Source organism: Pipistrellus kuhlii, unplaced genomic scaffold (genome assembly GCF_014108245.1).
Source record: "Pipistrellus kuhlii isolate mPipKuh1 unplaced genomic scaffold, mPipKuh1.p scaffold_m20_p_18, whole genome shotgun sequence".
Lineage (NCBI taxonomy): Eukaryota > Metazoa > Chordata > Mammalia > Chiroptera > Vespertilionidae > Pipistrellus > Pipistrellus kuhlii.
Window position 1 is genome coordinate 8723475 of NW_023425493.1, and position 24132 is coordinate 8747606.

At 38.1% G+C, this 24132-nt stretch overlaps 1 protein-coding gene across 1 annotated transcript in view; it reads left to right on the forward strand.

The window, feature by feature from the left end:
* Positions 1-24132, forward strand: part of LOC118721253 (C4b-binding protein alpha chain) — a 230715-nt gene that overhangs the window by 86539 nt on the left and 120044 nt on the right. Inside the window, exons 7-10 of the mRNA XM_045583091.1 lie at positions 3637-3828; positions 4707-4809; positions 6929-7014; positions 7812-8009. Coding sequence (XP_045439047.1) covers positions 3637-3828; positions 4707-4809; positions 6929-7014; positions 7812-8009 — 579 coding nt within the window. The remainder of the gene's footprint in view (positions 1-3636; positions 3829-4706; positions 4810-6928; positions 7015-7811; positions 8010-24132) is intronic.

Here is a 24132-nt window from a genome sequence, read left to right on the forward strand (position 1 = left end):
CCAAAAAGCAAAGAATGCAGCTCCAGAAGCTGGAAAAGGCAAGGGAACTGCTTCTCGCCCAGCCCCCCTGGTGAGGGTGGTCCAGCCCACACCTTCACTTCCACCCAGTGAACCGGATTTCTGATTTATGACCTCCAGAACGAAAAGAATAAATGTGTGTTGTTTTGAGACACTGTGTGCCCGTTTGTGTTCCTCCAAATTCCTGTGTTAAATCCTACCCTCTGCTCTAACCGGTTTGGCTTCTATGGATAGAGCATACACCTTCGAAATCAAGGGTCCCAGGTTCGATTCCTGTCAAGGGCATGTACCTTGGTTGTAGGCACATACCAAGTAGAGAGTGTGAAGGAGGCAGCTGATTGATGTTTCTCTCTCATTGATGTTTCTAACTCTCTATCTTGTCCCTTCCTCTCTGTAAAAAAATTAGTAAAAAATATATATACATATATATATATTTACTGATTTTTTTACAATAATATATATATTTTAAATCCTAATATTGAAGGTGATGGCATTATGAGGTGGGGCCACTGGGAAGTTACTAGGTCAGAGAGCATATGAATGGGATTAGTGTCCCTATGAAAGAATCCCAGGAAAGGCCCTCAGCCCTCTACCACATAACTTACCGCTAGAAGGCACTGCCCATGAGCCACAAAGCTGGCTCTCACTAGATGCCCGCACTGCCAGGGCCTGGATCTTGGGCTTCCCAGCCTCCTGAGCTGTGAGGACCGCATTTCTGTTATTTACCAGCTGCCCAGGCTGTAGCATTGTTTCTAGAGGCCGGAAGACACTGAGCCTCCCAGTCTGCTGTGACTTGTTACCGCAGCCACAGGAGACCAGCCTCCAAGGCCGTGGGTCCTCAGAACACACAGTGAGGAGTTTGAAACAAGCAGCAGAAAGCAATGCCAGGTCCCAGCGCTGGGAGAGCTAAGGCAGACCCTGTAAGGGTGGCGGCTAAGCATCGCTCTGTGCAGGCTCCTTGGGTGGAACTGATCAGAAGGTGGGGAGGAGCTGTCTCAAGAGAATAAACCCAAAGTATAGCTTTTTTCCCCAAGGAAAACATATATATATATATATATATATATATATATATATATATATATATATATATATATTTTTTTTTTTTTTTTTTTTTTTTTTTTCCCAGAGAGGAAGAAATCAAAACATCAATGATGAGAGGGAACCACTGATTGGCCGCCTCCCGCATGTCCCCCGTTGGGGATCAACCCTGCAACTTGGGAATGTGCCTCTGGCCAGAATCAAACGCGTGACCCCCGCACCCCTCCCCCTACCTCCCCACTCCGCAGGCCCACGCTTTGTCCACTGAGCCAAACCAGCTAGGGCAAAGAAAACTCTTAAGCTCCCCAATATTTGGACACACTAGTCTTCCTCTGCCCCTCTGCCCCCACCACACCTGCTCCTCCCGAACTATATGCTGGCTTCTCAGTGAGGCCTGGGCCAACATCTCATGTGAAGAATGATCTGGCTGGAGGCTTAACACGTTATTTCACCTAAATTGTGTTCAAATTTGTGGCCTTTATTGCCACAGGTGGGAACTATTGCCAGTTCAGCCAGCAGGAGGCTGGTGGGAGGTGAGATGTGGACCAGGCTTTGCTCCATTCCCTTCAAGGTTAAAGCACAGCCAGGTGCGGAGGCTCCGCCCCGCAGATGGCCATTAGTCCCGCCCCCTCCGCTGGAAATGCTCAGGCCACGCCCACATGCCATCATGCAGGTGACACCTTCTGGGGATTATTGCATCCAGGAGCTGCCCTCAAAAAGGCAAGTTACTCACAGTCCCTGAGCTTTCCCTCTGAGGTGGGGAAAATGAAGGTGTCTTCCCAGCCATGCAGGGCATCTTCCCCCTGCCCGGAGAGTCCCTCTTCCTGGGGCTTCCTGGGGATTCTTTTGCTGGCCCTACAGCTCCTGCTGCCCACATGCTCAGGTAGGGGTAGGGCAAGGGTGTCAGCCCAAGAGACTAAATGAAAAGAGGGTTGGGTAACTGGTAAATAACAGAAATGCCTGTGGTTGCCATGGTACCACTATTCTTTTATAACTACTGAGTTCCAGAAAAACGAAGTATAATAATATTCAGTAGGAGCTACCTGGCCAGTAAACATTCAAGTCCAAGAGAAAAACAAAACTACCTTGAGAAAAATGAAAATAAAACCAAAACCTTACAAAAAGGTATGGGATAGAACGAAAGCAGTCATAAGATGGAAGTTTATTAGCTCTAGTGGCCTTCATCAGGAAAATAGCAAAAACTATGATTTCACACCTGTGGGATACAAAAAAAGCAACAAATGAAAAAAAGCAACCAACACAACTCACAGTTACAGAGAACAAGATGGTGCTTATGCGAAGGGAAGTGGTGAGGAGGTTGAAGGGAGGTGAGGGAGTGAAGGGAGGGGAGGGAAACGGACTAAACTTCACAGGTAGAGTCTCCAGATGGCCTGTTACAACTTTGTAACACCTGAAATTTATATAATGTTATTAACCAACATTACCTCTTTGGATTTAAAAACAGTCACATAGTGTTTGTGATTTGATAGAAATACAAATATATATTTTAAAGTTTCACATCACTCTGCCATAGACCAATCCAGGGCATAAGAGGTTCCTCGGGGATCAGCATAGATCTAGCTCCTTTCTTAGATCTTAAATCTTACAGAAGGGACCTCTGCATGCTGTTAGCCCTTCAGGACTTTACTTAATGTGTCTCCATCACATTACCTTTCATACTAATCCTATCAGCTTTGTTAGTTTGTCAACCCCACAGTCAATGTAAAAGAAGAGGAATGACCAAAGTGAAAAAGGTACTATTCCAGGAAGAAAAAAAAACTACCAAAAACTGAGAAATAACAAATTTTAATGGCATAGCAATATTGTAACACAGTTTAAACAGCTACCTCAGAGAACCTCTGAGGCCAAGCATGATCCGTTGATTAGCGAAAGAAGAATAAATTAAACTTAAAATAATGTGAAAGTTATACATTTTGACATTTCATTGACCTTTATTTACTCAGTTCACTGATGTGAAACATATCACACAAAGTCATCTATTTTAATATATTTAGTCCATATTTATTTTGATCTCTAAAACACACAATCCTTATTTGATAAGTCAGCACCTACCATAGCATTTCTTGAGCACACACTGGGCACAGGGTGTAGTAGGAACAGAAGACATATGATCCCTGACCTCTAGGAACTTTGCCTTCTGGGAGGAGACTGAGCCCGAAGTAACAAGTTTCATCAGTTTGTGTTTCATGGGAGAGTACTCTCAACGAGGGCTATTGACTATAGGAGCTTTCTTAGGGAGGGAGTTGGGTGTGAAATGAACTTAGAAAAAATGGGAAGGGCACAACTCTATAAATATATTTGAAACCCAAACTATTGCTGCTGTGTCTTCAATTTACTGTTGAAAGAATAATCAGGTTATGTCCAAAGAAACCAAACGCTAATAGGATGTGGTTAAAAGCAAGCATAGCTCATCATCTGGTAAAAGCTGGGCACAATCACTTAAAATCTCAGCAAGGGCCTTCCACGTATTTTCTACAACCTGCCTGCTGTCAGGCCATACTCTGTGGCTGGTGGAAAAGAAAATACTGTAGTTTCCTGTTCTTATTCTCTCATGCCCAGAATCCTGTGATGACCCACCAACATACCAATCAATAGAAACAAAGAATCCTTATAGACCTCCTTATACTGCTGGGACAAGAATACAATATGAGTGTCGCCCAGGATACAAGCGTATTGTTCCTGCTCTTCCTGTTGAAGTTGAGTGTCAAACTGATGGCACGTGGGCACCTGCTCTCCAGGAGGCTTGCACAAGTAAGTACACAGCATTTTCATTTTCATTTTCATTTTTATAGCTTTAAAGATTGTAGACTTGCATATTCCATTATTACCACGATGGCTTCCTCGTGTGGATGTACATTTTAGGTAACAATGTACTTTGTCAGGCTTTGAAAATCTCCAGAGAACTTTTAACTTGGCCATCAATGCTCTGGGTCCATGTGAATCTTAAGTTTGGCCATTCGTGGCAGCATGGATGGACCTCGAGAATATTATGCTAAGCGAAATAAGTCAGTCAGAAAAAGCTAAGCACCTATGATTTCGCTCATATGTGAGATATAAATCTGAATTCTTGTAGACACAGACCACAGTTTGGTGATTGTTAGAGGGAAGAGTTAGAGAGTCTGGGGGAGGAAGGGTAAAGGGGACCACATATATGTGATGGGAGATGGTTTGACTTTGGGTGCTGATCAGACGGTACCATATACAGATCATCCTATATAATACAAGGCTAATATGCAAATTGTCCCTACTGGGGAGAATTCTAATGACCAGAAGTTATACGTGTGCTGACCACCAGAGGAAGGTACGAAACATTGGTGGGCGTTGGCAATAGGGCAGGCAGCCAGGGGAAGGGATCCTCCCCGCCCCTGTCCACCACCACCCCCGTCAGCTGTGAGGGACCTTACCCGTGCATAGTTTTCATGCACTGGGCCTCTAGTGTAACATAAACGTGTTACCTATCTAAGCTTATGAACCAATGTCACCCCAATAAGTAAAATAAAATGTAATAAAGATAAATAAGACAAACCATTTCCATTGCTCTAATAGCACAATGTAGAATTTTTATTTTGATTCATATCTGTTTTGGCATTGATAAAAACAAACAACAAATTTGAAAATTTTCCTTTTAGAAAAGGCATGTCTAAAGATAGGAGAACCTTCAAATGGTGAAGTAATCTACGCGAATGGAACTATAGAGTTTGGCTCACAAGTTCACTTCACATGTCATGATGAGTAAGTAAGTTGCTCCTTGGAAGAAGAAGGTCAACGTTGCTGGTCCCATTTTTGGTCTGGTTCTCTTCTTCTCAAGCATTTCCATTCTGTTGTTTTCATCTTGCTGTATGTGGAACAAGTTGTACTTACAGCCAACCAACCCTTGGGCTTTTTATGGAGACTGAAAAGTTGTAAAGTCAATAGAAAGAAATGTACCTTGAAGGAAAGCAAAATTGTATTGTATGATAACCATAAGCCTATCATAGTCATTAAAAAATGTAATAATCCTGGTGACATGGTCCTACATTAAACTACATGGTAGGCTGCAGGATAAAAAGAGAGACAGGGAGTTCATCAGTTAGCAGGAGAAATGGCAGGAACTAATGAAATGTGTGTTGAAACTTTGAATGCACTTCCTGAGCTACTTCAGAATCATGTGAATAGAAGAGCTCTTATGGCTCCTATTCAGCAAGGGCTAGCTGACCACCAGATTTCACTGCGTTCTACTTACACAGCAACCTTTCCGATTGCTGCCAATAAACCATTCAAAAGCAGCAAACACTTCTTCCTACCATCTATGCACCTATCCCAGGACTAGCCCCACTTACCCTTCTTCTGCCCCCCCTTCTGTAGCCCATGTAACTTCCTTCAGAATAACTTACATCTTCCTCCTCAAAGCTGTAAGAGAACCCATTAAACCAGGAGGGCGGGAATGCTTGCCTTCATCTGTCTCTGCTGCTGCTGGTGGTTCAGACTGCATGCCCCAGGACCTGGTCCTTTTTTTGGGGAGCACATGGTTAGTCAGGAAACCTGCTCCTTCAGGAAAACATTAGTCTGTGAAGGTTTTGTTTCACAACTTTATCCCATTGTAGTCAGAGAAGATACATCCTTTCCAATAAAAGAGCAATATGCATATCGACCATCACTCTAACACACAACATAACTGCCCCCTTGTGGTCAAAGATCCTGCCCCTAGATGGACACAAGATGGCCAGCAGGGTAGGGCATTTGGGAAGCACCAGGCCTGCAAGGGAGGGCAGTTTAGAGGGACCAGGCCTACAAGGGAGGGCAATTGGGGGTGATCAACTCTGCAGGGGAGGGCAGTTAGGGGTGACCAGGCCGGTAGAGGACAGAGGTTGGGGGCAAACAGGCTGGCGGGGGAGCAGTTAGGTTTCAATATGGTTGGCATGGGAGTGGTTAGCACATGTGTCAAACACAAGGCCCGTGGGCCAAATCCGTCCCGCCAGGCCTTGCAATGTGGCCCGCACCACGCTGTCATCACTGCACTCCGCTGCGTTTCTATCACAATGACAGTTTATGACTGTTCAGTAAACCATTCGGCCCGCAATTTAGGCTGGATTTTAGATTTTGGCCCCTTCTCTGATTGAGTTCGACACCCCTAGGTTAGGGGATTATCAGGCTGGCACGCAGAAGTGGTTAGGGGCAATCAGGGAGGCTGGCAGGCAAGCAGTTGGGAGCTAGCAGTACTGGATTATGAGAGGGATGTCTGAGGGCCTGGCCTTCACAGGCAGTCGGAAATTCCTGGAGGGATCAGAGATTGGAGAGGGTGCAGGCTGGGCTGAGGGACACACCACTCCCTCCACCCTCCTGCACAAATTTCATGCACTGGGCCTCTAGTTGTATGATATCTGTCTTTTTAAAACCTATCGATTATTTCATATTAAATTGTGGCTCAATGTATGGTCTATCCTGGAAGCTTTGCCATGCGTGCTTAGGAGAATGTGTATTTTGTTCTGTGGTACTCTGTGAGATCTAGTTGATCGTGTTCTGGAAGTCCTCTATTTTCAGCCTTACTTATTTTAAATCTAGTTGTTGTGATTGGATATTGAAGTCTGCAAGCATTACTGACAAAATGCCTGTTGCATAGAAATGTGTATTTCTTGCTACAGCGGTCAGGCATGACAGATTTAGACACTGCTCTAGGCTAATGTGTGTTCTTATGAAGAATCTCTCCATTTCCTTACATTGCAGATTTAGTTAGCACATTCAATCCCTGTCACTTCAGAAACTTCTCCCTGCAATTACGGTAGTGCAGAAAACAACCATAGAAAAGCTTCTTCGTTATTATGTGTTCTTGTTAACTGATAAAGAAACAATAATCATTTCTTTCCTCACATAGTTATTATTTATTCGGACCAAAAATTATATATTGTGAACTCTCTGGAGATAAAGTGCAATGGAGTGATAATGTACCAACTTGTCAAAGTAAGTACATTCTGTCTTTAGAATTGACAGCAGCTCTCAAACTTTATGGCCTGAGGACCCCTGAATGCATTACAATTAAGACCCCACAAGGATTTTATGCATGTGGGTTAGTGCTATTGATATTCCTTATATTGAGATTAAAGCAGAGAAGTTTTTTAAATAATTACTTGTTATTTCATGTTTAAGAACAATAAGCTCAATACATGTTAACAAATGCAACATTTTTTTTTCATAAGATCAAACATTTCCAAAACAAAGGGAAGAGTGTCATTACTTTACATTTTTTCCAATTGCTTCAGTATCTGCCTTATAGGAAGCCCTCCAGATTCTTTCTGTTGCATTATGAGTCTGAAGGCATTGGAAAATTTCACTGGACACTCTAAGGATGACATGAGAAAAGACAAAATCGTGGTATGCCTGAGAACCACTGATTCAGAAAAGGATGTAGCATTTCTCAACTAGCACTGAGTTTTTCTAAATCATATTTTCTCAGTAAATTGCCATAATTAGAAAAAGCAGCATGGCCTTACAGATACACACAAGTCTTTCATACAGTTATCTTCTGTGGGGACTTAAAAAAAAAAGGGGGGGGGTGGTTTCTCCTAAAATTTCATTTCTCTATTGATGGTTTGAATTGGGATAATAACATTTTTAATAGAAACGTGTTTCCAATAGATATTGAATTTACTATTAGATGTAGAAATCATATGTTAATGAACTTCTTGAGGGCATAATGCTGTCTTAATCTTTTACTATTTATTTTGCCTTTTTGTTCTTTCTTTTTCCCCTTTTTTAAGGGATTTTGTGTAAACCACCTGCAAAAATACCAAATGGAGATTTCAGCAATAGTCACAAGGTTGCATTTGTATACCATGAAACAGTAACTTACAGTTGTAAGCTTTCCGGTGGACCAGATGAGTATTCGCTTGTTGGAGAGAGACAGCTTACCTGTGTTGAGCTTGACAAATGGAGTGGTGAGCCTCCTGAGTGTAAAGGTAATAACACTTCCATTGCTCTCCCTCTCCATTATAAATATTGGGGAAACATTTGCCAACTTTTAAATACTTTGGCAAATGAGTGAAAACAAAACAAAACTCCTAACCATATGTGCTTGTTTCCCCTGTTAAATTTGTTTCTAATCTAATTTTATGTGCCAAATAGAATTAAAAAAAAAAAACAACTCTACTTGTCTAGTTTCCCACTCTTCACCCTCATGTCATTGGCATTCCTGTTTGTGCATTGTTAATAAGTATGTATATGAGTGAGTTACATTTTTTGGCTTGAAAGCATCAGAAAACACTAGTTTTAAGAAAGTTTTATCCAATAATACAAGAAGTATGGCAGTTCTGGCTCAACTAAATGGTAGAATAAATTGTAAAAGAGTAACCCTGTCACCAGTAAGATTGATAAAGACCAGGCAAAACATGCAGGCATATCTTTTTAAATTGTGCTTTGCTTTATTGCAACACACACACACACACACACACACACACACACACACACATATATATATATATATATATATATATATATATATATATATATATTCAATATATATATATTCAATATATATATATATTCAATACTGTAACCTGCTTTACTTCCATACTCACTTATTGCTGTAGTCTGAAACAAACTTGAAATTTCTCAGAGGTTTACCTCTACTTAAAAAACAAGATCTAAGTCATTGGAGCATGACCTAAAGCAGGACACACTGGCAGGTACTTGACATTTGAACAAAATTTACCACTGAAAAACAGTAAAATATGTCTTCTTTTTACACATTTTTTTTAGTACCATATGTAACATTTTTTCAGTACCATATACTAGCATATGTAACATTTTTTTAGTACCATTTACTAGGCAATGTGTTTCAAACGTTTTTTTCATTTCAAAAATTGAAATTATTTACAGTACAGTATCTTTACAATGGGATGAATATAGAAATAGAAGTAAAGATATCTGTAAAATCCCTAAATATTTAAAAATTATGAAGACATTTCTAACTAATCATGGATAAAACAAGGAGTCACAAGGGAAATTAGAATGTGTTTTGAATTTAATGAAAATACAATATATTGAAATATCAAAATTTGTGAAATACAGCAAAAGCATTGCTTAGAAGAATATTCATAGCAAATACATATATTGGAACAATAGAAAAGTTTCAGCTCAAGAATCTAAGCTTTCACTTTAAGGAATTAAAAAGGAAGAGCAAGTTGGATCAGAACAAGAAAACAGAAAGAAATAATAAAGATAGAAATCAATAAAATTGAAAAAATGTAGAATTATTGAAACCAGCACATGGTTCTTGGGGAGGATCGATAAAATGAATAAAGCTATAGCAAGTCTGACAAATGACTAGAAGACACAAATGACCAATATCAAGAATGAAAAAAGTGTGTGGTGCTTAGAGCATCAATTCCTGATCCAAGGCATGTACTTTGCTTGCAGACTTAATCTCCTACCTGCTTGAGGCATCTGCTGAAGGCAACTAATAGATGAATCATTGTCCCATCAATGTTTCTCTAACTCTCTCTTCCCCCTCCTCCTTCCCTTTCACTCTCTCTAAATAACAATTAAAAAAATATCCTGAGTGAAGATTTTTAAAAAAATAAGTTTTTTAAGAGAACATCTCTAAATATCTTGCATACTTTTAAATGACAATAAGCAGCTGAAACCGGTTTGGCTCAATGGATAGATCGTTGGCCTGCAGACTGAAAGGTCCCAGGTTCGATTCCAGTCAAGGGCATGTACCTTGGTTGTGGGCACATCCCCAGTAGGGGGTGTGCCAAGAGGCAGCTGATTGATGATTCTCATCGATGTTTCTAACTCTTTGTCCCTCTCTCTTCCTCTCTGTGAAAAATCAAAAATTATATTAAGAAAAAATAATAAATAAATAAATAAATGACAATAAGCAAATAACATGTACAACTTTATGCCAAGAAATGTGACACTTAAATCACACAAAGAGAAGTGCAGGCCCCAGCCATCACTAGGGATTGTACCATCATTTCAGTATTAACAATAGCTGCTCTACACAAACTCTCCAAGTAAATGCAATGGGAGGGACTAAACAGGCATTTGACAGAACACTGAGTCAACTAGGAATAGAAGGGACCTCACTCAACCTCATAAAAGCACCTACAAGAATCACACAGCTGACATTACACTTTATTTCTCATTGAGATTGAAATGAGATAGGGATATGTACTCCTTACATTCTCTCTCTTCTCTCTCCCTTTTCTCTCCCCATCTCTCTTCCTTCTCTGTTTAAAGTCAATAAAAACATGTCCTCAGGTGAGAATAAACAACAAAGGTTTTGAGATAAAAGCTAAGAGGATTTGCCGAAACCAAAACCAGTTTGGCTCAATGGATAGAGCATAGGCCTAGAGACTGAAAGGTCCCGGGCATGTACCTTGGTTGCGGGCACATCCCCAGTAGGGGATGTTCAAGAGGCAGCTGATTGATGATTCTCTCTCATCGATGTTTCCAACTCTCTTTCCCTCTCTCTTCCTCTCTGTAAAAAACCAATAAAATATATTTAAAAAAAAAAAAAAAAAAAGATTGTCACCACCCTGCCTGCACTACCAGAGTTGCTAAAGGAAGTTCTTCAGGGGGCAAAGATCCTGATTCAGGTCCCCAGGCGAGGAGGAAGTGCACTCTTCTGGTTTAAAAGCATTGCCTTATGGACCCTATGATCACTCAGATTTCATCTCAGAAGGTGTTTTCTTGTATGTACTGCCCAGCCCAGTGTTTTGTTTTGTTGTTTTTGATTTTTCCAATTTCTAGATCCTGGAATCAATCCAGAGGGTCCTGCCCCACACTTTACTTTGAAAGAAGTAGAACAGAATGGGGAATACCTGAGTCCATGGGTATGAAGGCTAATTATTAAGTTTTACCTTTATCTCAGAGCTGTGAGATTTCAATATAAAATGTGGGGTTTGATCTCTGAGTTTCAGTCCAAAATATTTGGAAAACATGACCTCAAGTTCACTGGCCTTTCTATTTCTCACACATCCCAGTTCTTACATGTTGTTGATACCTGATAACTTTCTCTTTGCATATGTTTTCATGGCTACCTTCTTTTCAACTTTTTACCTTGAGCTCAAGCATTATCTTCATACAAGAGCCTTTCCTGCCTTTCTAGATCAGGATACTATCGATAAGTCAGTGTCAGCTAAATTTCAGGCGGGGGGGGGGGGAGAGATAATCTTTTTTTTTTTTTTTTTTTTTTAAGAGCATCAAAACTTGCTTTTGAATTTACCTGAAAATTGTATGTGGTAATCAGGCCTTTTCAAAACTTGTCAGTAATGGAAAAACATATAGGAACACAATCATCTATAATGACAGTCTGTTCTAGGTGAGAAAGGGTTGTTCGATATCTCTGTATCTATTTACCTGGAATTAAAATGCACAAATAGGCCTGGCTGTGTGGCTCATTGACTTATGAATCAGGAGGTCATGGTTCCATTCCTGGGTACATGCCTGGGTTTTGAGCTTGATCCCCAGTAGGGGGTGTGCAAGAGGCCGCTGATCAATGTTTCACCCTCAGGAATGTTTCTATGTCTGTCTCCCGTGTTCTCTCTGTAAAAAAAAAAAAAAAAAAAAAAAAAAAAAAAATCAATTAATTTAAATACTTATTTAATAAACAAATAAAGTACTTTTTAAATTAGCATTCTGCCTTACTGTTAAAGGGAAATTAGCATATGCCTGTTTGTTCCCAGGGGAAGGTACTAGTTTGCACTAGTTTTTCTTTCCACTGTTGAAACACTTCCCATTAATTTTGGACTTTCTTCACTTACCAGTGGTCAAATGTAACTTTCCAGTAGTCCAGAATGGAAGAGTGGTGTCCGGATTGGAAAAAAAATTTCTATACAAAGCAGAGGTTACATTCGAATGCAATGAGGGATTTCAGCTAGAAGGCAGCAACACTATTGTCTGTGGAGCTGACAACACTTGGAAGCCAGAGATCCCAAAATGTATTGTTAAAGGTAAAAAGGGGGTCTTTTTGTCTTTTTTGTTTAGATTTTTTATTTCTTTGCCCTTCAATAGCAATGATACGGAACAACTGAAAAGAAAGTTTTTTGAATTAACTTTGTCTCACATTCATTTCCATGGCAGAGTATGACATCAAATGTATGTTATCATAGGGTCTTAATACATTATGTATAACACATAGGTGTCTACATTTCTGGCATTTCTTGTGAGTCAAAATATATAGCAATCTTTTTATTTTTCAGAATAAATTGAAGCATGGGAATTTCTCCCTTAAAAAAGCATCTACAGGCATAATTCATATAAATTTCAAAATGTAATAATTTCTAAGTGATTCATCTCATTGTTGTTATTTTTTTTGTAGGCACAACTACCAAAGCTTTCAGCACAAGATCCAGTTCCTCAGGTTTAAGAACTTTCTGCTTATATTATTTAATACCTGGCAATTTTTTTTGGCAATCCTTTAACTAAAAAGAATCTACAGACATAATTCATATGAATTTCAAAATGTAATAATTTCAAAGTGATTCATCTCATTGTTGTTATTTATTTTTGTAGGCAAAACTACCAAAGCTTCCAGCACAAGATCAAGTTCCTCAGGTTTAAGAACTTTCTGCTTATATTATTTAATACCTGGCAATTTTTTTTGGCAACCCTTTAACTAAAAAGAATCTATAGGCATAATTCATATGAATTTCAAAATGTAATAATTTCAAAGTGATTCTCTCATTGTTGTTATTTTTTGTAGAGGCAACTACCAAAGCTTCCAGCACAAGATCAAGTTCCTCAGGTTTAAGAACTTTCTGCTTATATTATTTAATACCTGGCAAATTTTTTTTTTGGCAGTCCTTCAACTAAAAAGAATCTATAGGCATAATTCATATGAATTTCAAAATGTAATAATTTCGAAGTGATTCTCTCATTGTTGTTATTTTTTGTAGAGGCAACTACCAAAGCTTCCAGCACAAGATCAAGTTCCTCAGGTTTAAGAACTTTCTGCTTATATTATTTAATACCTGGCAATTTTTTTTGGCAAGCCTTTAACTAAAAAGAATCTATAGGCATAATTCATATGAATTTCAAAATGTAATAATTTCAAAGTGATTCTCTCATTGTTGTTATTTTTTGTAGAGGCAACTACCAAAGCTTCCAGCACAAGATCAAGTTCCTCAGGTTTAAGAACTTTCTGCTTATATTATTTAATATGTGGCAATTTTTTTTTTGGCAGTCCTTCAACTAAAAAGAATCTATAGGCATAATTCATATGAATTTCAAAATGTAATAATTTCGAAGTGATTCTCTCATTGTTGTTATTTTTTGTAGAGGCAACTACCAAAGCTTCCAGCACAAGGTCAAGTTCCTCAGGTTTAAGAACTTTCTGCTTATATTATTTAATACCTGGCAATTTTTTTTGGCAATCCTTTAACTAAAAAGAATCTACAGGCATAATTCATATGAATTTCAAAATGTAATAATTTCGAAGTGATTCTCTCATTGTTGGTATTTTTTGTAGAGGCAACTACCAAAGCTTCCAGCACAAGATCAAGTTCCTCAGGTTTAAGAACTTTCTGCTTATATTATTTAATACCTGGCAAATTTTTTTTTGGCAATCCTTCAACTAAAAAGAATCTACAGGCATAATTCATATGAATTTCAAAATGTAATAATTTCAAAGTGATTCATTTCATTGTTGTTATTTTTTTTGTAGGAGCAACTAACAAAGCTTCCAGCACAACTACCAGTTCCTCAGGTTGAAGAACTTTCTGCTTATATTATTTAAAACCTGGCAATTTTTTTTTTTTTTTGGCAATCCTTTATCTGGTGATTTACACTCATTCATCCTTTTTAGTAATGAAAGGAGGAAAAACATATTCACAGCCATTCTAGGTGCTATACTTCATGATCCTTCCACTATCTGCCACAGTCTGCAACATCACAACCAGCTTGGACATGTTATGTAAACCTTGAAAGTGTTTACTTACATATAAGATAATTGAATGTGTTCCTCACTGGTCGATAGTAGAGTTAAAATGGGACATTTTTTAAGCAGCTAGCACAAGGCCCAGCTTATAGAAGCTCTTAAAGGAAACTTATTTCTGACTTAGAGCATCATTCCAATTAATGTTAGTGAAAAGGAAGGTCCGAGGCTTTTGTTCTTAATACGTACGTTTCCTATGTCATCAACTTAGCCATTTTATTATTCTTAAATCGACCTGTTGGCACCTTCACAAGGTGTCTTTGTGACCTAGGATGATGATGTATTTCCCAGACTACTCCCAGTTTCATTCGTTTGATGAACTGGGAAATTTCTGCTGTCTCTAGAACAACCACCTTACCTCTTACTCCCTCCTAGAATTATTCTTTTTCTCTTTGCTGGGCATTTTTATTTGGCAATAGAGGCAAAATTCCTAGCAATGGAAAGGCAGGAGAAGTCCTTAAGTAATGAAGTTAAATGGAGGACTTCTTATATAGACTGCTGGCTCTCCTGAAGACTTAGGAGATGATTTTGCTATTAGGGAACAAACTGTCTTCCTGATGTAAGTGCTGCTGTCTCTGGCTTCCCTTCGTTTTCAGCAGAAAGGAGAGACAAGAGAAACATGGTAGTCACCACTTATCTATGGCTTCACTTTCTGTGGTTTCAGTTACCCACAACCGTGGCCTGAAAAGATTAAGTGGGAAATCCAGGAATAAGTAATTCATAACTTTTAAATTACATGCCATCCTGAATAACATGATGAAATATCACACTGTCCCACTATTTATCACCCAGGCCAAGAAAATCATCTCTTGTTTCAGTGTCTTCACCTCACTTTTTCTCATCACACAGGCACTGCAGCATCTCACATCACCACTAGAAGAAGGGATAACGGAAAGCAATAACATATTTTCAGAGGGAGAGAACACATTCCCATTTTTTTAATATATATTTTATTGATTTTGTACAGAGAGGAAGGGAGAGAGATAGAGAGTTGGAAACATCGATGAGAGAGAGCCATCGATTAGCTGCCTCTTGCACACCCCCTATTGGTGATATGCCAGCAACCAAGGTACATAACCTTGACCGGAATCGAACCCGGGACCTTTCAGTCCCCAAGCCGATGCTCAATCTATTGAGCCAAACCGGTTTAGGCATATTCTCATTTTTATTATAGGATATTATTATGCTTATTCCATGTTATTAGGAGTTGTTGTTAGTCTCTTATCTTGCCTAATTTATAAATTAAACTTTATGATAGATATACATGTAACATATATAGGGGTCAGTAGTAACCAGGTTTCCAGGCATCAGTGGGGGTCTTGTAATGTACCCATGTAGACAAATGCGGAATACTCGCAGGGGTCTTCAAACTATGGCCCGCGGGCCACATGCGGCCCACAGAGGAGTCTGATCCGGCCCGCCAGGTTTTTTGGGCAGTGAGTGCAGCCAAGGTGTTACAGTAGGAATTAGTAGTTCATGTAGTCCGGCCCTCCAGCTCTCTGAGGGACCGTGATCTGGTCCCCACTTTAAAAAGTTTGAGGACCCCTGCGTCTAGTAGGAGGAGCTTTACCCTGGGAAGACCTCACACGATATCCTAATGTGGCTCAACTTATTCCAATAACATCATTTCTGTGGGCTTAGTTTCCTATTAAACATGAGGGTGTTGAACTGGAGAAAATTTCAATTACTGGCTTCTAATGTGTTTGTATATTTCCTGTTGTCCTAATCTTCTCAAAAGATTGTGGGGAATTATGAATGTTAACAATTAGAAGATCTTTTTTGAATCCTTCTGTACCTGGAACCTGGTAGTTTCCTTGAGTAACTTACTTGAGTGTTAAAGGTTTTGAGGGGGGAAAAGATCATTTTTTGGTGGACTGATTGATACATTAAGGTTGCATGTGAATTTTATACTCAACACCCTATCCCTGTTTGCTCACATGGTCCTAGTCAGGATATGCACTGTGGGATACTGTGTTTGTTGATATGCTCTTTTAAAAGACTTGGCCATAAGTATTTCAGAAAGGATTTATAAAACAGTAATACAGTTTAGTGTTTCAAAGAAGTGAGGATTGTGAGGAAATGGTTATAAGGAAGATAAATTACAGGGAACTTTTCTTAAAAATCAAAATTCCTCACGGTACTACCATTTTATATAATTGGAGAAAACTATATAAAAAGGATCAATAGCAACATATAATAATGAGAAGGTAGATTGAGGATAATTGTTCTAAAATGCAAAATACAAAGCAAAAGGATAAGAATTCTGTGGTCTGATTCTAATTGGATGGTAAGTTTTTAAAGATATATGTTTATTTTGAATATATTATTTTTTTAAAATATATTTTATTGATTTCTCACAGAGAGGAAGGGAGAGAGATAGAGAGCTAGAAACGTTGATGAGAGAGAAATATCGACCAGCTGCCTCTTGCACAGCCCCTACTGGGGATGTGCCCGCAACCAAGGTACATGCCCTTGACCGGAATTGAACCGGGACCTTTCAGTCCACAGACCAATGCTCTACCACTGAGCCAAACCAGTTATATTATTTCTGTGATTTTTATTAGTTAATTTCTAGGATGTCCATTCTAAAATACAAAGCTATAATGAGTATTCTCATGCAAAATTCATATATACTTAAATCTATATGTATTTCAGTAACTTCCCAAAAGTAAAATTGTAAAGATAGGAAATGATGTGTATTTTTCATTTAGAGAAATAATCACTTTTCAAAAATCAAAAATCAAATTAAATCCCTGATTTTGTATAAATAAAGCTGGTGAATGTAATCAAATTTATTTTTCTAGGTCACAAGCCAACCACAACTGTTCCAACCACAACTACTAAAACAACTAAACGTCGAGCAGGTTCAGTAACTCTTTATTCTTCTTACATTGTTAAGAACTTAATAAGGTGAAGAGTAAAAAATAATGTCATGTCTTAATCTGCATTTCTTTGATCCTATATAATAAAAGCCTAATATGCTAAGTGTCTTGTTGTCCAGTCATCTGTTCAACCAATCAGAGCATAATATGCTAATGATATGCTAAGGCTGCTTAACTGCTCACTATGACATGCACTGAACACCAGAAGGCAGACTGTTAACTGGTAGGTTAGCCTACTGCTGGAGTCTGGCCTATCAGGACTGAGCTAGATGGGCCAGACATGCCCTGGAGCCCTCCCATGGTCCCTCCCCAGCTGGCCAACATCCCACATCCCTCCCCAGCCCCAATTATGCATTGGTGGGTTCCCTTGACCTGGCCTGTGCCCTCTCTCAATTGGGGCTGAGGGATGCCTCCCGCCCCAATGCACAAATTTCACACTCCGGGCCTCTAGTTATAAATAAAGCTGAACTTGATTTGGCCCACATTGACTTAATCATGTTCTTTGCTCATTTTTCTATTAGGTTTCTAAAATTTCTTTGTTGATTTGTCAGAACTCATTGCAAATTAACATCCTTTTAACCATGAAGTGACCATTTTCTAGTTTTTTTCCCCTTTGTCTTATTTTATTAATCAGTTTTCTTTTAAGATTTTATACGGTTATATATAGATTACCTTTTATAACTTTTTATTATATAAGTAGCATATAAATATAAATTTGTAAAATTTCAAATATTACTAAAAAATACACAGAGTGGCCGGGACTGGTTTGGCTCAATGGATAGAGCGTCGGCTTGGGGACTGAAGGGCCCAGAGTTCGATTCCGGTCAAGGGCATGTATGTTGGTTGCAGGCATATCCCCAGTAGGGGGTGTGCAAGAGGCAGCTGATCGATGACTCTCTCTCATTGATGTTTCTAACTCTCTTCCTCTCTGTACAAAAATCAATAAAATATATTTTTAAAAAAATACACAGAGTGAAAGATTAGACTCCTGTTTCTCTACTTCATTTCCTGAATTGATCACTTAATTGTTTAATAGTCTTCTTTTAAATACGTTTATGTACATTGCTATCCCTATTTGCATAAATATACGTACTTTAGTGTGTATTTGTTTTTAAACAGAATGGGAATCATGCTATTCATTTTTTTAAAAGAAATTCTCACATTATAATGTACTGTTAATTGGGGTTGTATTTGGATGTATTCCCATGCTTTTAATGATGAGTTTAATATATACCATATTTATTTAACTATTATCTTATCAGTGGTCATTTATATGTGCAGATGTTTTATATTATCAGGTAGTTGGATGTATTGAAATTTTCCTCCATTAGGTATTGTAGGTACCTCATAGAATTGGAATCACTTCTGGATTATTTCACTTAGTAAAATGTGTTCTGGCTTATTTCACTTAGCAAAACAGTTTCAAGATTCACCTACTTTGTAGCATGTATAAGAACTTTATTCCCTTTTTATGACTGAGTCCTGTCCCATTGTCTGTAATTACCACCTGTATTTTTTTTTTTTTTAATCCATTCACTTGGGTTGTTTCCAACTTTGGCTTTTGTGAATATGCTTCTCTGATAATTGGCATTTGAGTAACTGCTTGAGGCCTGTTTTCGATTTGGGAGTGTATGGGTTATGTAGCAATATGTTTACATATATATATATATATATATATATATATATATATAAAATATTATATATATAATATATATAATATATGCAATATATATAATATATATTATATATATTATATATATTATATATTATATGTATATATAATATATATATAATCTGTAAAAGATCAAATATATATTATATATATATTATATTATATATATATAAGATATATATAATATATTATATATATAATATTATATATAATATATATAAAATATATATATATATAATATATATTATACATATATATATATATATATATATATATATATATATATATATTTGATCTTTTACAGAGAGAGTTAGATAGTTAGAAACATTGATGAGAGAAAAACATCGATCAGATGCCTCCTACACACTCCCTACCAGGGATGTGCCTGCAACCAAGGTACATGCCCTTGACCGGAATCGAACCACAGGCCCACACTCTATCCACTGAGCCAAACCGGTTTTGGCAATATGTTTACTTTTTGAGGAGCAGCCATACTGTCTTCCACAGCAGCAGCACCACTTTACATTCCCACCAGAGACCCACGAAGGTTCCAATTTGTCCACCTCTTTACCAATACATGTCATTTTGCTTGTGTTTTTTAATGAGTTTTATAGTTTAGCTCTTATATTTAGTTCTTTGATCCACTTTGAATTCATTTTCATATGATATAAGATAAGGATGCTTTCCTTTTTTGCCTCATTGCTCTGATTAAAGTTTTGATATTATGTTAAGTAGAAATGTCAAACAGGAGCAGCCTGCCTTGTTCCTGATCTTAAGGAGAAAACTTTCAGACTTTCACCATCAAGTATGATGTTAGCTAGGGGTATTTAATAAATGGGCTTATCATGTTGCAGTTTCTTTGAATTACAGAATAACCTCTAAATTATTTATTAAGCTCTCCTGTACCTTTTAATTATAAGTAGAATCACCTTGAATTCATAGGCTAATATTGACAACAAACTAATGACAAATTTGCATTCTCTACCAGAGAATATTGTCACAGGAAATGTTATTGGAGAAGAAGAAGAATGCTGATGACTGAATATAAATTTATAATATTTTATGACACTACTTTAAATGAAAAATATTAATATAACTTATATAAGGAAAATAAAATGATAAGAGATTCTGAACAAAGGCAAAAAATCCAAACCTATGAATTTAGGAGTCTTCTTTGAGTTACTATTTTTTTTTTCTTCTTTTAAAATATTTTTCCTTTTTTTTCCTAGCACAAACCACTCCCGGTGATGACATACCAGCGAAAGTCAATAATTTAGATATTATTTTGGTTATTAATAATCCTCCATTATGAGACCTTAGAGTTCTCCTTAGAAATATTATATTTCCATTATGGTTTGAGAGGAAACAACCTGTCATGTGATAACTGACGTTTGTAATTTCAATAGCTCAGATACCATGACAAATGGAAGCAGTAGTATGTGTAGACACATGGAGATAACACAGTGTTTTCCTTATTGTTTAAAGTATTACATTTTTACTCCTCCACCCCCCAAATTAACCTTTCCCTCGACCCCCTCCCACCCACCTTCCAAGATAATACAGCTTTTAAGAGGTCCCTCGAATCAAATTCCTAGTGGGATGAGGGAACTCTCTCAATTGCTGTGTTTATTTGTAGGATAAATTTTCTAAAACCGAACGTGCTTTCCATGTCATGGTGTTATTTTGTAATGGCAATTTGTAAATAAATGTTCTATCTTTACATACCTTGTATACACAAGCCTTAACATGCTATAAGTATAGGATAGATTTTTCACAATAGGCTGGTGTATCACACTTTATGTACACTCACATAGTTCATACAATATGTGTTAAAGGAAAGGATCTCGTATGGTTGTGGCAGTTACATGAAATATAAGGATTTTTTATAATAGAATGAAGAAAAGTATGTATTACTTTTCTTTACATTAGACTGGTTTAGTAAGGCTTGTCTTTTTATAAAAAGCACCTTAGGCTGTTAAACTTTCCCTCTGAGCTCTGAGGTCAAACTGTCACTGTGCCAGTAAATCCAAAGGCATCTTCATTCCTTAATCACTTCACAATTTGTTATGAAGTAAAAAGAGAAGAGGTAAACATGACATTGTATGCTTTAGCACAGGGGTCCTCAAACTTTTTAAAGTGGGGTCCAGATCATGGTCCCTCAGAGAGCTGGAGGGCCGGACTATATGAACTACTAATTCCTACTGTAACACCTCGGCTGCGCTCACTGCCCAAAAAACCTGGCGGGCTGGATCAGACTCCTCTGCGGGCCGCATGTGGCCCGCGGGCCGTAGTTTGAAGACCCCTGCTAGCATATAAACATTTAATGAAAATAATGGCAGTGTGGAAGCAGAGATGCTGAATAGCATTTCTAAGATTTAAGATCTTGTAGTATTACTTATTGCTCTCCACACTGTCAAGAATTCACATTCCAACTTTTTATGCATAATTTATCCATGTGCCCTGGAGATTCATTTGGATTCTTAGAATGCTCTTAGTAATTAAGTTGTGTCTTAACTTGGGGTTGGGGGCTTGTAAAGACTGTAAAATATGACTATATAATCAAATAATAGAAATTCATTAATGACCTATCCCACAGGCTCACTTTTGGGGAGCAATGTAAATGAAATTCCCAACAAAATAATAAGAATGATAGACTGAATACTGAATAAACCAATGAGCCCTGACTGGTTTGGCTCAGTTGACAGAGCATCGGCCTGTGGACTGAAAGATCCCAGGTTCAATTCCTGATCAGGGCACATGCACAGATTACAGGCTCCATCCCCAGTGGGGGATGTGCAGGGGCAGCCAATCAATGATTCTCTCTCATCACTGATGTTTCTAACTCTTTATTCCTCTCCCTTCCTCTCTGAAACCAATAAAAAATATTTTTAAAAGTGAAAATAGGGTAATATCTTCTTAAAATGATTTTCCTCTAACCTAGTAAATTCTAATTTTTATAATACTTTCTCCTAATATTTATGATTATTCCAATTTTTATAACCTAGTGGGGTTACTACAGCACTAAGCAATGACAAGTGAGGGCCTATGAAGAGTTCCCACAAGTTGGACCCTCAGCCTAGGATCAGATTAGAAGGGCTCTGTAATCAAAATGAGCTGGATGCACTAGCTGTCACACTAAACTAGATCGATGAACAGTCTTTGCTGTAGTTTTCAGATGATCTCATCAAAATTAAAATGTGTCAGCTATGTGGAGACCCACATGTGTTCAATTACCTTCAAACTTTCTTTGTTTTTTCTCAGGTGCAGGGATCATTGCTGTGATTGTTCTGGCTGTAGGTAAGTATCCCAAATTTGGATGCCACTTAAATCAAAATGTTAATGTGAACAAGTGTGTTTTCAATGATGCTTTAGTGTCTATAGTCTTCATAGATTGAAATTGAGTAAACCAGTCTAGAAATGCCTGACTTTTCAGATGATTCTACCCTGTGCTGATATTGTATATTCTTTTGTATTCTACATGTCCCTGTAGTAACAAACCCTAAATATCCCAAATATGCTTAGAGTCATATTCTAAATTCAGCAAGGATGCTTCTCTGCCTTACTGCAGACTTGTATCACCCAGGAATTGCAATTAGACAGTGAAGAGTCCAGAGAGAATATGAATGAATATGGGCTTAAATAAAGTAATATTTCTGCCCACTGGAGTGTAACCAACATGAATTTCTTCTGCTGGATTTTGAAACTTGCCATTAGTTTTTAGTTACATGTCATTTGTTTTCTGGTTTCTTGCAGTTCTTGCTGTTGCTGTGATTGGCCCCTGTTTGTATAAATGTTTTGGCATCAGGAAAAGACATCAATAAGACATGTTTCTTGAACCTGTTGTTGCTTCTCATTTTGATGTACTTGTACAGCTTTTGCTTGCATCTGTATTGCGTGCTGCCTTCTTTGTTTGTTTTTTATTTGTTTGTTTTATTGATTTTTTTACAGAGAGGAAGAGAGAGGGATAGAGAGTTAGAAACATGATGAGAGAGAATCATTGATCAGCTGCCTCGTGCACACCCTCTATTGGGGATGTGCCTGCAACCAAGGTACATGCCCTTGACCGGAATCAAACCTGGGACCTTTCAGTCCACAGGCCGACGCTCTATCCACTGAGCCAAACTGGCTTTGGCTGCGTGCTTCCTTGTTGTAAAGCAGTGGTTCTCAACCTTCCTAATACCGTGACTCTTTAATACAGTTTCTCATGTTGTGGTCACCCCCAACAATAAAATTATTTTTGTTGCTACTTCATAACTGTCATTTTGCTACTGGTAATGAATCATAATGTAAATATCTGTGTTTTCTGATGGTCTTAGGCTCTACAGCAGCAGTACTCAACCTGTGGGTCGCTATGTAATAAGCGTACATTCATAAAGAGCTTAAACTCTTTTTATAATATTGGTTATCTTTTTTTAAATGCTCACAGTGCCTTCATTTAAATCTTATATCATATTGTAGAACTCATGATAGGCGTATTTGATTTCTCTGTGTGTAGTGTATTAACACTACATACACACAGTAGTCTGAGTAGGAAGTGCTCTTGGTGGAATGTTTTTACAGTTCCAAATAATTGACGTAGAAATAACTTCTTAAGAAAGCAAAAATAGGTTTCTGTTCCTCAGCTTCTTTCTTTAGAACATCACTGCATCAAACTATTTAAAGCTTCTTAAACAAACACGAATCAAACCCTCTAGCTACCAGTCAAAGCTCTATGAAAGGTGAAGAGGTATCTGAGCGCTGCAGCCCTGGATCCAAGGTCCAGTCCCACAACTGACCTGAGGTCCCATGTCTGCTGAGCTCCAAGTGCTGCTGCTGCTGGGCCTGGGCGACTGTGAGTAACCGGGGTGAAGACTGCCATTGCTGGGCGTGTGTTCTTGAAATATGCATAAGCACCTTTAAGCTTATAAGCAAATTTTACTTCTGTTTTAGGTAATTGGGTTTTTCAAAGACTCCTCACCTTGTGTACATGCTCTAGAAAGGATACGGGATAACCCTTAGCTTTACCTCCTTTCCTTTCCAGTATTTCCCCTCCCCCCCAAAAAAAAATGGCTGTCATTGCCTGAGAAGCTAATTTATGTGATTCTAACATGTAGAGAGATGCCTGTTTATTCCTAAGGGTAACTCTGGAAGCAGGGTACTAGGCAAAGAGAAGCAAACGCTGCTGTTAAAACTTGGTACCAGCCCTAGCCGGTTTGGCTCAGTCTTTGAGTGTTGGCCTGTGGACTAAAGGATCCCGGGTTCGATTCCAGTCAAGGTCATGTGCCTTGGTTGCAGGCTCCTCCCTGGCTGGGCCCTGGACAAGATGTGTACAGGAGGCAACCAATTGATGTGTTCCTCTCACATTGATGTTTCTCTCGGTCTTTCTCTATTTCACTCTCTCTAAAAATCAATGGATAAATATCCCTGGGTGAGGACTAAAAAATAAAATTAAATAAAAATAAAAATAAAATGAAATAAAGACAAATCATTTAAAACAACACAACAACAACAACAACCTGGTATTATATACCTTGATGTGAACTTGTACTTATGAAGGTTTGGAATACAATACCCATCTACAGCCTTTGTATAAGTACTAAAGTAGAAAA